At 38.6% G+C, this 13504-nt stretch overlaps 1 protein-coding gene across 1 annotated transcript in view; it reads left to right on the top strand.

The window, feature by feature from the left end:
• Positions 1-13504, top strand: part of BMPER (BMP binding endothelial regulator) — a gene marked incomplete at both ends in the record, with an annotated part of 144882 nt that overhangs the window by 128978 nt on the left and 2400 nt on the right. Inside the window, one exon of the mRNA XM_084216553.1 lies at positions 9602-9732. Within this exon, the coding sequence (XP_084072679.1) occupies positions 9602-9732 (131 nt within the window). The remainder of the gene's footprint in view (positions 1-9601; positions 9733-13504) is intronic.

The raw sequence follows: 13504 nt of genomic DNA, 5'->3' as shown, positions 1-13504 counted from the left end.
AAATATATACAGTGAATCATCATCAAAAGCTGAAGATAACTTCAGTTTATGTTTATACTTCAGAAATATTTCCTGCTTCGTGTTCTCATTGTGCTTGTTATTGGATATGACATATTTTTATGACAGATAGTATAGCAGGGCCACAGTACATTTTGTCAGTGGACAGAAGGAGATGATCTGGTTTGAATTTTTATTTTGAAGATTTGAAACCTGTATCATTTTATATGTTTATCTAATGACTATGACAATATGCTTTTGGTATATCTACATGGTTTATGTTTCTGTAGGGCCATGACTTCAAAACCTCCCAATAATTTTTGAGGTTTTATCTAGGATGTTTATAAGCTCATGCAAAACCTCTGGCTTTTTTCAGATGAGGGCTGTCACGCAGAATACACTAATGGGCTCTCTGTCTACCAAAGTGAAAGTTGATGCAGTCATATTAGAGCCATTTAGTCCATGCAATGTTCATTTACACTGTATGAAACAGAATAACAAAGTTTAACTGTTGATTGAAAGTACTTTAATGTATCAAGTTAGATATTAAAATGTGTCTGTCTTTTTGAAATTGAATTAAAATTACTAGGGTTTTGCCTTTTCTAGATAAGATATGGCAGTTCAGTCTCCACTTGACTAGAGAGCTGGGGGAAGTATTCTTTAAAAATAAAGTCTAGACATGGAAAAAAGATAAAATTTTATGTCAGTTACCTAATGTAAAAGATCAAAATGATGATGGATTTTCCTTGGTAGCTGTGCCAGAGGACACTGAAAATTCCATTATGATGGAGTGTCTCTGTTATAAGGCAAATTCACTTTAGCAGTGTAAGTGCTAAGCTAAGTATTGCTCGCAGTGAATGGAAATGTAGAATCCTAATATGATATTGAAAAGGCCCACTAAAACATTCTCAGTTTCTTTTCCTCTCTTAAGAAAGACTTGATATATGCATATAATGTGGTCAGTCAAATAATTTGAATACTGCTGTATTATGTCAGAACAGGATCTGTAATAAGGAGTCTTACTGGCTTAAGAAATCCTAAACATTATTAAATTTAGGAATTTTTCCAGGCTGTGGCTTGGGAGGGAGGTGATTCTGCCCCTCCACTCCTCTCTTGTGAGATGGAATGCATCCAGTTTTGGGTCCTGAACATATGAAGAACATCAACTTTTTGGAGCAATTTCAGAGTAGGGTCAGCAAGATTATTAGATGAATGGAGCACCTGTTGTATGAGGAAAGGCTGACAGAATTTGGATTGTTCAAGTCTGGAAAAAAGAAGGCTTCAGGGTGACCTAGTTGTGGTCTTCCACTACCTAAAGGGAACCTGTAAGAAGGATGGAGAGGGATGTTTTACAAGGACTTGGAATGATAGGACAAGGGGGAATGGATTCAAACTAAATGAAAGTAGGTTTAGCTTAGATAGTAGGATAAAAATCTGTACTGTGAGAGTGATAAGGCACTGGAACTCTGGATATTGTCCAGAGAAGCTGTGGATGCCCTAACCCTGGCAGTGTTCAAGGCCAGGTTGTATGGACTTTTGACCAATCTGGTCTAGTTAAAGACATCCCTGATCATGGCAGGTGGAACTAGGTGATCTTTAGAGTCCCGTCCAACCCAAGACATTCTGTGATAAATGATGGGGTACCAGAAACACAAAGTAGGTCAATTTGGCCATAGGAAGTCAGTGATGAACATATAGGCTGCACACCTAAGGCTCCCAGGCTTATGAAAGATGGGATTTTTGGTAGAAATCCTTTAGGAGTTGACTTTCTTCCTGAACATTAAACCCATAGAGCATCTATAGTATGTTTTCCCAAAACTTTGCATAAATGCATGATAAGCCTTATCATATAGCTTTACATATACAGATACTGTTGCCTTTGCCAGTTATGTGATGGATATTTGCAAGTGGATCACTATGGATATTAGTTAACTGAAGGTAACATATCTTCAGAAAGCAGGTTCTAGCTTTTGCACCTTCAGTGTGAGATTCCAGATCATATTCCTAAATTTGATTCTCTCATATTATTGTTGATCCAAATATTTTATTACAATATTTTTTCTTTATAGGGGGTTTGGATACTCTGCTCTAGTTCGGTGTTATAAGGTCCTGGCATTTTCCAGTTAGATATACAGTTCACAGATCATACAATGTACAGGCAGCCAAATCCTTCTTGCAGTAATCTCTTCAAAGAGGGTGGAAAAAACTTTATTTATACCACTCCAGTACGCAAGTAAAATGAGAATATTTTAGATGGCTATTTTCAATGTTGTCTTGAGCAGTTGTTTGAAATGGGTTAAGAATCTTATGCTGCGTTTCATCTTTATTCCTCTAATTCTAGTTACAGAGTCGCATGTAATGTGCAGAGGAGTGTTTTTTAATTGTTTCACTTCAAGATATATGCTACGTATGAACTCAAACCACTTGAGTTCTCCTGCATACAGATATTTTTTTCAAATGCCAGGACTATTTATTTCAAATGCCAGGGCTGCACAATGAAGGTGAAACTCTGCATGGTGCAGAGAAACAGAAACAGAAGAAGAGTACATGAAAACTTTTCCACTTTCTGAAAATGTGTGGGAGTGCAAGGAGTCAGCTCTTCCACAGCTGTTGGTGGCATTTCCATATTCTGTTGAGAGTTTTTTGAGCAAAAATCCACTCTTTCTAAAGGTGGCAAGTCAGCTGCTCAGCTCTACTGTAACTTTCAGCTCTAGGAAATATTCTGAGTCATACCAGATGCTTCTTGGAGTCCAGCATGAGACTACATTGTCCTTCTTAGTCATTGTTCAGCTATTTCCCTGTGGAGGGATTTTAGCCAACCTTTCCATTCTCAGGACCAGAAAGTACAATTAAAGTCACAGATGCCTTTAAGGATCCAAGCACAAGGTGTAAAAAGCCTACTTGACACATTAGTAGGACAATTATCATTGTCCTACTAGGAGTAGGAAGGAAGGAAGGAAGGAAGTAGGTAAGGCTACTGTGCCATTTCATTCTTTATTTGGTTCTTCTTCTTTCCTCCCTTTTAAGTGCATGTACCACTGGTACTACATATTGAGAGAGATTATAAATAGGTGTCAGAGTAGTGCTGTGTTGACGACTTCTATTTCATGAGGTTTTAGAAAATGTTCCACAATGTTTCATTGTTAATTTTGCCATATTCTTGTGGGTAATGTTGGTTAAAGCAATGAAACACAATTCTGGCACAGAACACTCTTTATATAAAGATTAAAAATACATATATAAAGGTTAAAAATACATGCAGAACACTCTTCTTGGCTTTATCCAAAGGCTTTTGGATAATATTTTTAGCAGCACATAGTGTAGGCTTGTGGTAATATTGTACAGCGCAATATGGTTTCTTTCAGAGGTCCACATGGACATTCATTTATTCAGCGTTGGGAAGATACCATTTTTGCTTATCCTTTGTGAGTTCTTTATGGGTTCTGATGTTTTTTATGAACATGTATATGCAAAGAAATCAAAATTGAATTGCTGTCTGTCTTTGCTATGTTGGAAATTACCGCTTTCATTGAAAGCATCCTTTTCCTATGTTGACTCTAAATAACTGCTTTGGGAGGGTTCCTTGGCAAGGAAGGGATGAATATGGGTAACTTGTGTGATTCTGTTTAATTATCTGAGTGCCAAGTCTATATCTGGACCAGGAACGATGATACTCAGAATTAAATTAGGACTCTTCAATATGTGTGTAACAAGACTGCTATGCCCCAAAAATCTTAGATCACATGCAGCTTTTTCCCTTTGAGAGAATTGCGTATTTTATAATTCTCTCTGCTTAGCTTAGTGTGGCAATTCTATGGTTAAGTCCATGGTTAAGTCCAAGTTGCACAAAAATCAGGAATCAGAATGAACTTTGAATGCCTGATTCAAATGCCTACTTCTGCAAACTTCTCCTCTGCATTCTGCCAAAAAACAACAGTCATATTCTCAAGCATTATGGCCAATGCTTTCTTTATAGGAATGAGATTTCCCCATGGAGAGGACGTGTCTGCAGTACATTTGCTATGCACAGTGCACTGAAGATGAGCTGCGAGTTCCCTTTCTGTTCCCACACTCATAGTGATGTTTTGGAGCCTGTTGAGTCTGGAGTTCTTCAGCACGGGGCATTCTCCAGTACAAAGTGCACATAAGCTGCTTGCCAGTTTTTGTGGACCCTTATTTTCACACTTACCAGAAAAAAGGATCGAGGCACTGATATTTTAACTTTGTTTTGGATGCCTTTATCTGATCCCAAATTTATGGCAATGTTACCAATGTTAAGATGTGTGGGAAAAGCACAGAAGGGGTACAGACCGGTCTTGGAAGAAATGGTCCTTGAAAATGACTAACTTTGCTGCATGAAGCAGTGAATTCCCCAGGCAAGTGCTTTGAGTGAATACTCAATATACCTAAGAATTTCTGTGTTTTCAGAAGCCCCCAAAATTACTTTCTTTGAGTTACTTGCTGGTTGTGCATTAATATTAGTAAACTCTGGAGAAAGAAAGACTGATCTCTGGCCTTTGATCTCAAGCTTCAAAGCCATAATAAGTCTCCAGCTCTACATACTATATTTCAATGCTTCAGTAAGGTTAAACATGCACATGCAGACAAGAGAGAGTTTGAGATAGCAACAGCCTGAGACTTTTTATTATACATTGGAAAATGGTTCATCTTCTCATCTTCTTACTTTGTGAAATGTTCTTTCTATCTGGGCCATAAATAATGGCAACTCGTTGAATTTTGTCTGAAAAACAGCCCAAACAAACTTTCTCTCAGCTTAACTACTGACTTTAATTTACTAACTTTTGACTAACTTTAAAGAGGCCTTAATTTTTCAAAAAAAAATTAGGCCAAGCTAAAACTTTTATTGGCTTACCCAATAAAAATTTATCCCAAGAAGTAATATCTCTCAGGATAGTGGGACTGGAAATTAATGTTCCTCCACGCAGATGACTCTTCAGGCTTTGAAATTTGCAAGTGTATAGCTTATTCCAAGTGTAGAGGGGACAAACCTCATCACCGCCTGGTGCTTCTTCATATACACAAAATGTATATAGAGATGCGCTATCTCTAACTGCTTTTGTAAAATCTCTTGAGATCTACTGATGGAAAGAAGAAGATGTTACTGTTTTTTATCTGTGTGGAACAACTCAAAGGTACCAAAATGTTTGAAAAATGCACTGCATCATACTCCCGTTGTGATATGTGGGAGAAAAATTAAGCCTCTCTTAAAATGTTTGATTCTGGGTTTGGATTCATGTGTATTGCAGAGGAAAATGAACTGCTGATGTTCCACAAGTGAACATCTGCAATTTCAATCCCGTGTGGCACAGACTAAGGCTGTAGGCTTCATTTCTGTGATCTTTTCTTTTTCTTTTTTTAAATACTGCATGTAGCACAGGAGTCTGTTCTTTGCCCTTTGTGGGACTTGGAGACTTTCCATAGTTTAATATGAAAAAGGGCTGTTGCTGAAGGAGTGTAGTCATCCAGTTTGCTTTGAAGATGTGGCAGCAGAGTGTGTGTTTGTCTCCTTCAAGGGTGTGTCCCACAGCTGCCGGATGCCTTCACTTTCATGGATTTCCCCTTGCAACAGTTTGTGATTATACACACCCAATTAACACCATCTCTGACACATACCCTGCAGGCAGCACAGACAGCATCAAAGGGGATCACAGTGAGGCACTTGGTACCAGGACTCAGAGGCTGGCTGTTCTCTGGTGCTTATTTGGAGCAGGGGGGCCAGATAAAGTGTACGGTCACATCCAAGTGTTTTTCTTTTTCTAAATGTAAATATGTCCTTTAAATAAATGTAATTTTCTTTTGGACCACAACATCATTACATCTCTGTATGATTTCACTGAGGGCAGAGCTAAGGTTGCCTGAATTATCTTGTTTGTATTTCCATGCTAGTGAAATAGCTTCATTTTATTTGTAAATTGTGCTGCAGCCTTCTTGTGGGATTATTTCTGTCTGACTGTAATGTTTTGATGTTTAAGTTTCTAAGTTTTTACTTCATTTACACAAATGCTTTGTTCTTGGTAAAGAGTCACAATACCCCACAAGACTGAAAGTCTCCATTACTGTGCAGTACAGTAAATTGTCAATAGAGCTTCATTATTGGCATAATTCCAAAGTTTTATTAAAATGTATTTTTTGTTGTTTGAACAGTCCAGTCAGATTAGAGTACAGATAGAATGTGAGTACATGCAGTTAGCGTCACCAAATCTCTTTTTCCGACTCAAGGGAAGAATGATGAGAAGGCAGAATCTGGGGAAGCAGAGAATATTTTTTGAAATATATCACTGGAGAGGATAAAAAATAAAATCTATGAGCATGCCAAAGTTTTTTTCAAGGGGAAAGGATTAGGATAGCACACAATAATCAGTTTTTCAATCTACTTGGTAAATCATCCCATAATAGCCCTTTAACACAACTGTAACAATAATAAATGTGAGAAATGTAATTAAGTGCAAGAAGTAAACAACTTCTGCTAAAAATACAGACCCAAAGTTGAAGCTTGGCCATGGGCCATCAGCAGGTCACCCTCAGAGCCAGCCTCCAGAGAATGGACATCTTTTACTTCTGTGTCCTTGCTCAGAATTGCCCTTACATTAGAAAATAAAAAGAGGTTTTATTTTTATTCACTAGGTTTGGCAGCTGAGGATATAGTTTTCTTTACACACATTTTTGATTTAACATTAAATAATTAACTGTACAAATGATTAGGAATTGCAATTCATTAATAAAACTGCTGCAATCTGACAATGGCTAAACCTAGGGCTTGACCCGAGCAGCTGTCACCAGGATTAAACAATGAAAATAAAAATTACACCAGCAATTTGGTATGTAATTAATCAGCAGATTCTTTGTGTTGCACATGGTATGCTGCTTCCTCAGTGGACACCCATGCTGAACACTGCAGCAAATAGTGCTGATCCCAGCCAAAGCTCAGATGTTTCACTCTGGAGCATGCCTGGATGTCCATGGCTGTTTCAATGCCAAGGGTTAATGGTTGGTGTTGCTCACATACATGTAGGAGCTAAGCTCTGCATTCTCAAAGAGCATGGCTGCCCTCCTGCAGACTAGGAACGCTGTCCTCCCTTCCCTAATCCCTCAAACTATGCCTAGGCTTTTCCAGAGTCTGTGCTAGCCTTACCATGAACATGTTAGCTATTAAAAAGCTTGGGTGATTGATGGTGAGCCTGGGGTTTTCCTAATCTTGCATCTTTTTCTGATATAAGCATCTGAGGTAGCTGTAGGTTCATTGACTCAGTGCAAGATGTGACATCTCTCTCTGAGTAATAGTAAAAAAACCCAAAACCAAAAGTTATGCTCTAAAAAGCAGAGGAAGTACCTCAGATTTAGGGTTTTATAAGTTCTTTGTCGAAGAAGTTGCTGAACATATAGCCAAACTGATACTGGCAAGCATCCCTAAACACCATGGACATCAATAACAACTAAATCTGAGTGGAGAGCAGTGAAATGTGTTTCATAAAGGGGGCTGGCACAGAAACAAAAACATGATAAAATGCTACCTTGACAATCAACTATTCATGGAGATTATATACAGACTTTCTTTGTGATAATGATTTGTTTCAGTAGCAAGCAAGCATCTGCTTCACTGTAAAAATGAGACAGACACCTCTTAAATTGCATGGGATATATAGAGCAGTGCCCACTGCTGAGATAATAGGAAGAGATCACAAAGAGATGTTGTGGCCAAAGGAAACAGTGTAAAGTTATTTAGTGTGTCATGTAAAAAGGTGACCCTTTGTGCTCATACAAGGTCTTTTATCAGCTGACAACATCAAACCACCCCAAGGATGTTGTGCTAATCTATTCCTTGCCTATCAGCTGTGATATGCATACAGCAACATCTGTTACTGGAAAAGATGTAAAGGGACCTACCACAGGACTAAAATGAAATAAAATGACATTGTCCTTAGAAAGTAAAGTTATTGCAAGTGAAAACAACTGGTCTGTAAGTATGAGCATGTTATATATTTAATCCAAAGCAATTCTGTTTATTCACAGCACATATCAGTAAACCAAGGACAGGTAACGTTTATCATTAGCACTTGTGTTACTAATTTGTCACAGTGATTTTTTTAGGCAATTTCATACTGAGGGTCCACTGAGAGTAAATTTATTAAAACTTATGAAAATGTCAAGCAGAACTGTCTGGTCACTGAAGCAGCTGGTGACTTTGGCATGGGGAAATACTCCTCTTTCAGGGGCACTGTTGGACTTACAGAAACTGGCTTGTCTGTGTTCAAGGGATCACTAATCCTTTCTCCTAATTTTGAATAAAGGGTTCTCAATTACTCTAGAGCAACATATAGGCATTAAGGCTCCTGATTACTTTGTCTGAGGTTTTTACACCATTTCCAAACTATTACCTCTTCCACGGTGGAAAAGTTTCTGGGAAGCTCAGTCTATATCTACCCTTTTCCTACAGACAATTCATATTATGGTCCACAGAAAGAGCAACTAACATAAAGAGCCCATTTTTCATTTCAGCCCTTCATCTTTGCAAGATGATTTGTGCCTTTGTCGTCTCAGAATCAGGAAAGCCCCCGAACATGCATGGAACAGGGGGGCCTTGACCATGGACACCCAAGGTTCATGCACAGAGCACCTTCAGTGGAAAGCAGATGACTGAGGGTGTGATTTTCAGAGTATGCCTTCCATATACCTTGTCCCTGCCTTTCAATGATTCTGCTGAGGGCGATAGATACTCAGCATTTCTAAGTTCACATGCAGAACCATCTAAACATTTTGCATGTGGAGAAACCACCAACTGCAAATCTCTTGGCTCTTGCCAGTTATATTTTAGGTCTGTGCCAAATAGGCACATGTTCTGAACAAGCTAACTTGAAATATAGTGGTGACATCCACAGTAGCATTTTTTCTTAGGGTCATGTTAGCAGCTTTGCTCCCTGTTGTGGTACTTCCACATAAGAGACTGGGCGGTATGAACCGTGCTTGAGGAATTTCCTAGCATGAAACTGCTCAGTTATGCTGCATCAGCCCCGTTCCTTTGGAGTGTCTTGAAGTCTGGCACTTCGTAGTGATGGTGCTGAGAAAACAGGCATATAGCTATTTTCACACCTTCAAAGCAGGAAGAGTCTGGAGGTAACCTGAAGAGAAGGCATCATCTCTTGCATGGAGGGACATGTGCTCATTGACTACAGAATTCATACACTTAACACTTCTGTGATGATTGTTGGTAAAATTATTAAATTATTACTTTCTAGGAATAAAAAGTTTTTGTCTTATGTTGACACAAAATCATTGCAAAAATGGAGTTTGCCTTCCCCCATTATGGTCTCAATCGTCTCTACCTAACATTTCTTGAGTCTTTCAACTCCCTGCTTCTGTGTGGTTCCCTGGTGCTCTGGAGGCTTCTCTGCATTAAAGTAGCACACCAAAAAAGAGATGAGCCCTTGGAAAGGAATCTCAGGGATGCCTTTTAACTTTCTTGCCATTTAGCACAAGTCGCTGTGGCATAGAATGGCATGTGCCTGGAAAGTAAACAACTCCAACTCTAGGACAGATATCTGCCAAAGCATTCCTTTCTTATTTGTTTTGGGGTTTTGTTCTGCAGGTCCTGTGTGACAGACATGTGTGAGTGTCCAATCCATAAAAACTGCTACTGTGAGTCATTCCTGGCATACGCCCGAGCCTGCCAGAGGGAAGGGCTGAAAGTCCAGTGGGTGCCGGAGCAGAACTGTGCAGGTAAGCATTTTGGGACAGCTTCTTTATAAGCTGTTGCATAGGCTAATAGACTGTGATCATACTATCCTTTTACTGGTGGAGCAGGATCAAAAATGGTACAGGAATTGTAGCAGCTTAGAAGTTCTTGCAAGATTTTCTTTCAGGATATTGTAAACTGTTGATTACAAAAAACATTTAAACTCCTTTGACATCCTGTCAAAACATAGTTATATTTCTGGGGACAACATGCACGAATAATTGCAGTCGGTTCGACAAGGAAAGAGGAGCAAATGTATTTAGTGCAAATAGTCAAATGTAAACCTGCATTAATAATTGCATTTGGTCCATACTCACTGTCTGATTTGGACTGCATTAATTGCAAGTAATTGTAAGTAATTGCCTCCATGAGAAGCAGTGGCCTGTGGCTATGGGCACTTGAACTAAAATGCAATATTGCAGATAAGTATTTCCCCTGATGATGGTCTCATTAATTTAGGGCACTCTGTAATGGCATTGGTTTGCCTGGAAATGTATTCAGATTTATGTAAAGCAATTAACAGTAGTTGAAAAAAACCAACAAACAATGAGAGGATACTCAGTGCTGGTCTAAGAGCTATTACTCTGTGGTCCATTTTGGTGATTGCGTGTGGTTCAGGGTCTAATCCCTGAACTTCAATTTCCTTTTCTGTTGAAGGCATCTTAGCAGGGATGGGTGAGTGACAGAACAAATTATGTTTGATTGACTGTTCCCAAAAGGTTCATTTTTTCCCTTACAAAGCAACAGGACCATCCAAACAGGGTGTCACTAAGTGAAAACCCTATTCAAGGATGTGGTTTTGGACAGCACTAGTAATATATATAATTTTAATATATAATTTTAATCTAGCTATCTGGTAGCTGATCCATGCAGAACCTGAAGCAAGCATCATGATTTTTTTTCCAAAGCACTTCAGACTCAGACCTCACTATGGCAGATGCTGTAAAGAGAATAAAAACTCCTTGCTAGCAGCCCCTGCCTTAAGGAGTTTATACAAGTGTTGACATATCACGACTTAACTAATTGAGGCTTCATTTCACAATTTTTTTTCTGGCATCTTACCAAAGAGAAGAATATTTTCTGAGGCAAAACCAGTCCTTGAGAGAACATTATGAAGGAATTTAAACACACAGCCTCCATTAAAGCTAATAAAAGACATTTTTAAATCAACATGAATTTTTTAATCTCTTCTAGAGAGAAAGGGGAAATCTTGTTAAGCAGAAAATGTAAATAAGCTGTATAAGGCTAAGTACCCTCAAAACACTTATTTAAGTATTCAATGTTAGATAAGTAGCACCATCTTCTAAGTAAATAATACAGTAAGCATTAAATTAAAGTGCATCCACTGCTTTCCATATGGTACCAGTGGCCAGCGTCAAGATTTTAATCTTTAACAGACTTTTTTTCTCTCCAAAATAAGTAGTTGCAATTATTGTTTCTCAATTATCGATTAAAGTTTATAGGTGGGAAACAAAATTTCTGTAATAAAACTTTAGAATTCTATGACTTTCATTTCCTGCTTGACATTTCATAACTGGCAGGATACTTGCAAGAGTTGTGTTCTGATGAAAATGGAGTATACTTATTAGTAAGTCAGGTTTTAATTATACTTTTGTGTGTTTTAAAACCAGATCTTGTGTGGTTGCCAATTGCTCTACTCTAACTGCTGTAAGCTTAGCTCATCTTTATAATCTTCAGAAAACTTGTGTTGTCTGGAGGGCCAGCCAAATAGGATGCTCAGGAGGCTAAATTGCATGTCCTGTTCCCTACATGCTCTTCTCTCTCCCCCAGTGCAATAGCTTATCCTCCTCTACATTATTCTGCAGAACACTGCGTCTCAAGGTTTGCTGTCCGATGAGGTTGGCTCATTAAAGGGAATGTCAGCTATCATTTAATTGGAGGAGTGAAAAGTGGAAGATAATGAGTAAGGAAAATGGTTCAGGGTAGGAGAAGGTTGGTGAACATGGGAACTTAGAGGGTTAGGGAAAAGATATGGGTTGCTGTGGAAAGTAGTGGGGAGTTAGAGCTGTTAGGATGGGCATAGGAAGAAATATGGTTCTTGACAGAGAAATTAAAAAACCAGGACAGCCAGTATGAGGGAAAGAAGAAATAAAAAAAGGTGGTACATGGCAGAAGAAAAATAAAGGAGAGACATGGAAGGAAGACATTTGAAAAGGAAAGGAGAAAGAAAAAAAATATTTTTTTTACCCAAGAAAGGCTAGACAAGACGTTTATAAAGTACAATTAAGTAAAATGAAGTGCTAAAAGGCCTTAGGATATAGTAATTTAAGGCCGCATTTCTCAGGATACCAAGAGAAAGAAGACTCAAGGATGGTACAAGGCAATAACTCCCTGCCACGGGCATGACTACACATGCAAGAAAACAATGAGATAAGAGCTATTATAGAGTGCAAAATGCACTGATGTGCTGACATGCTACAACAGTTTCATAAAACCTGAACAATTTTCTCTTTTCCTCTGTGATCAGTTGAAGTGGAGGAATATGAGCGTGTATCTGATTTTGACTCTTCTCCTTTAGGTCCCTTTTCTGCTGAAGAATTTTATGGCATGTGTCACTCTTTTTCCCTGCTGTATGTTGCTTTCCTTTAACTGCTTTACTGCCTGTGTAAAATGTATCAGGAGGGCTATTCTGGCTTTTCAGTAGATACTTACTGAAAACTGAAAGCTGAAAATATGAGCAGGAGTGTATCATGGGAAGGTCAGTGCTCAGATCCATCACCTTTAGCTCTGTTAGAAGGAGATGTGAATTGCAAACGCTATGAATGAAATGCCATTTGGAAGTCTTACAGAAGACCTCCAAACTGTTTAACACTGGCAGAAAAAACCAGAACATTCATCGATGCTCAAATATTAGTTCAGAATTTTCTGTGAAATCAGATTTATCAGATATCATCAGCCAAGGGAATCCTTCAGCAGTTATGCTACATATTTTGGCTTTTTTGTTGGGGAATAAGATTTCCTCCTGAATAATTACGGCCATGTCTACAAAGACAGGCACAGAGGCCTCCTCTGTGAAACTGCCAAAATGGCTGGACAAAACCAGGACTAGTCTGCAAACTGTAGCCTTATTAGGCTGGGTTTATTAGCTCAGGCACAGTGCTGTATTTATGTGACTATATGGCTTCTGGACTGGAGCTGGCTATTATCCTGCCAGCTCAGAAAGCGGTCTGAGGAAGCTCACATCTGTCATGCCAAACACATGTTCTAGAAGAAGAGTGGAAAAATCCTGTTGGAACTGGTAATGTTTCAAAATACAGTATTATTAGTAACTTTTGTATGTTGGGTTTGGGTTTTTGATTTTTTTTTTTTTTTTGCTAAGGAAGTTATTAGTAACAGAGCTCAATTCTTTAAGAGAGGAATTTGTCTTAGAAGAAGGGTGCAAAGACACCACTTCTGTTTTCCATGTTTACATGGTAGCGAATCACTTCAGCAGTTCCTGGGAAGCCTTCTGCAGAATGTCTTTATTTTTATATTTTAAGCTGTTGATGAAGTGGAATGTTGGATCAATCACACCACATGTTAACAACTGAATTACTCAACAATAAAAGCCATCCAGAGAACTTAAACAGCAGCCATTGTACTTTTCTGATTTTTCCCTTGACAGCATGTTAATAATGCCATTATGGGCTGCCTACAGCAGAAAATAGTCATCATATCTTCTACATGGCATCGTCTGAAGGATAAGGAGGTGTTCTGACATCCCACATGCACGTGTGGTAAAGGAGAAGTGGGAGC

Source organism: Fringilla coelebs (assembly GCF_963513975.1).
Source record: "Fringilla coelebs genome assembly, chromosome: 1".
Taxonomy (NCBI): domain Eukaryota; kingdom Metazoa; phylum Chordata; class Aves; order Passeriformes; family Fringillidae; genus Fringilla; species Fringilla coelebs.
This window is presented reverse-complemented; position numbering and strand designations above follow the sequence as displayed.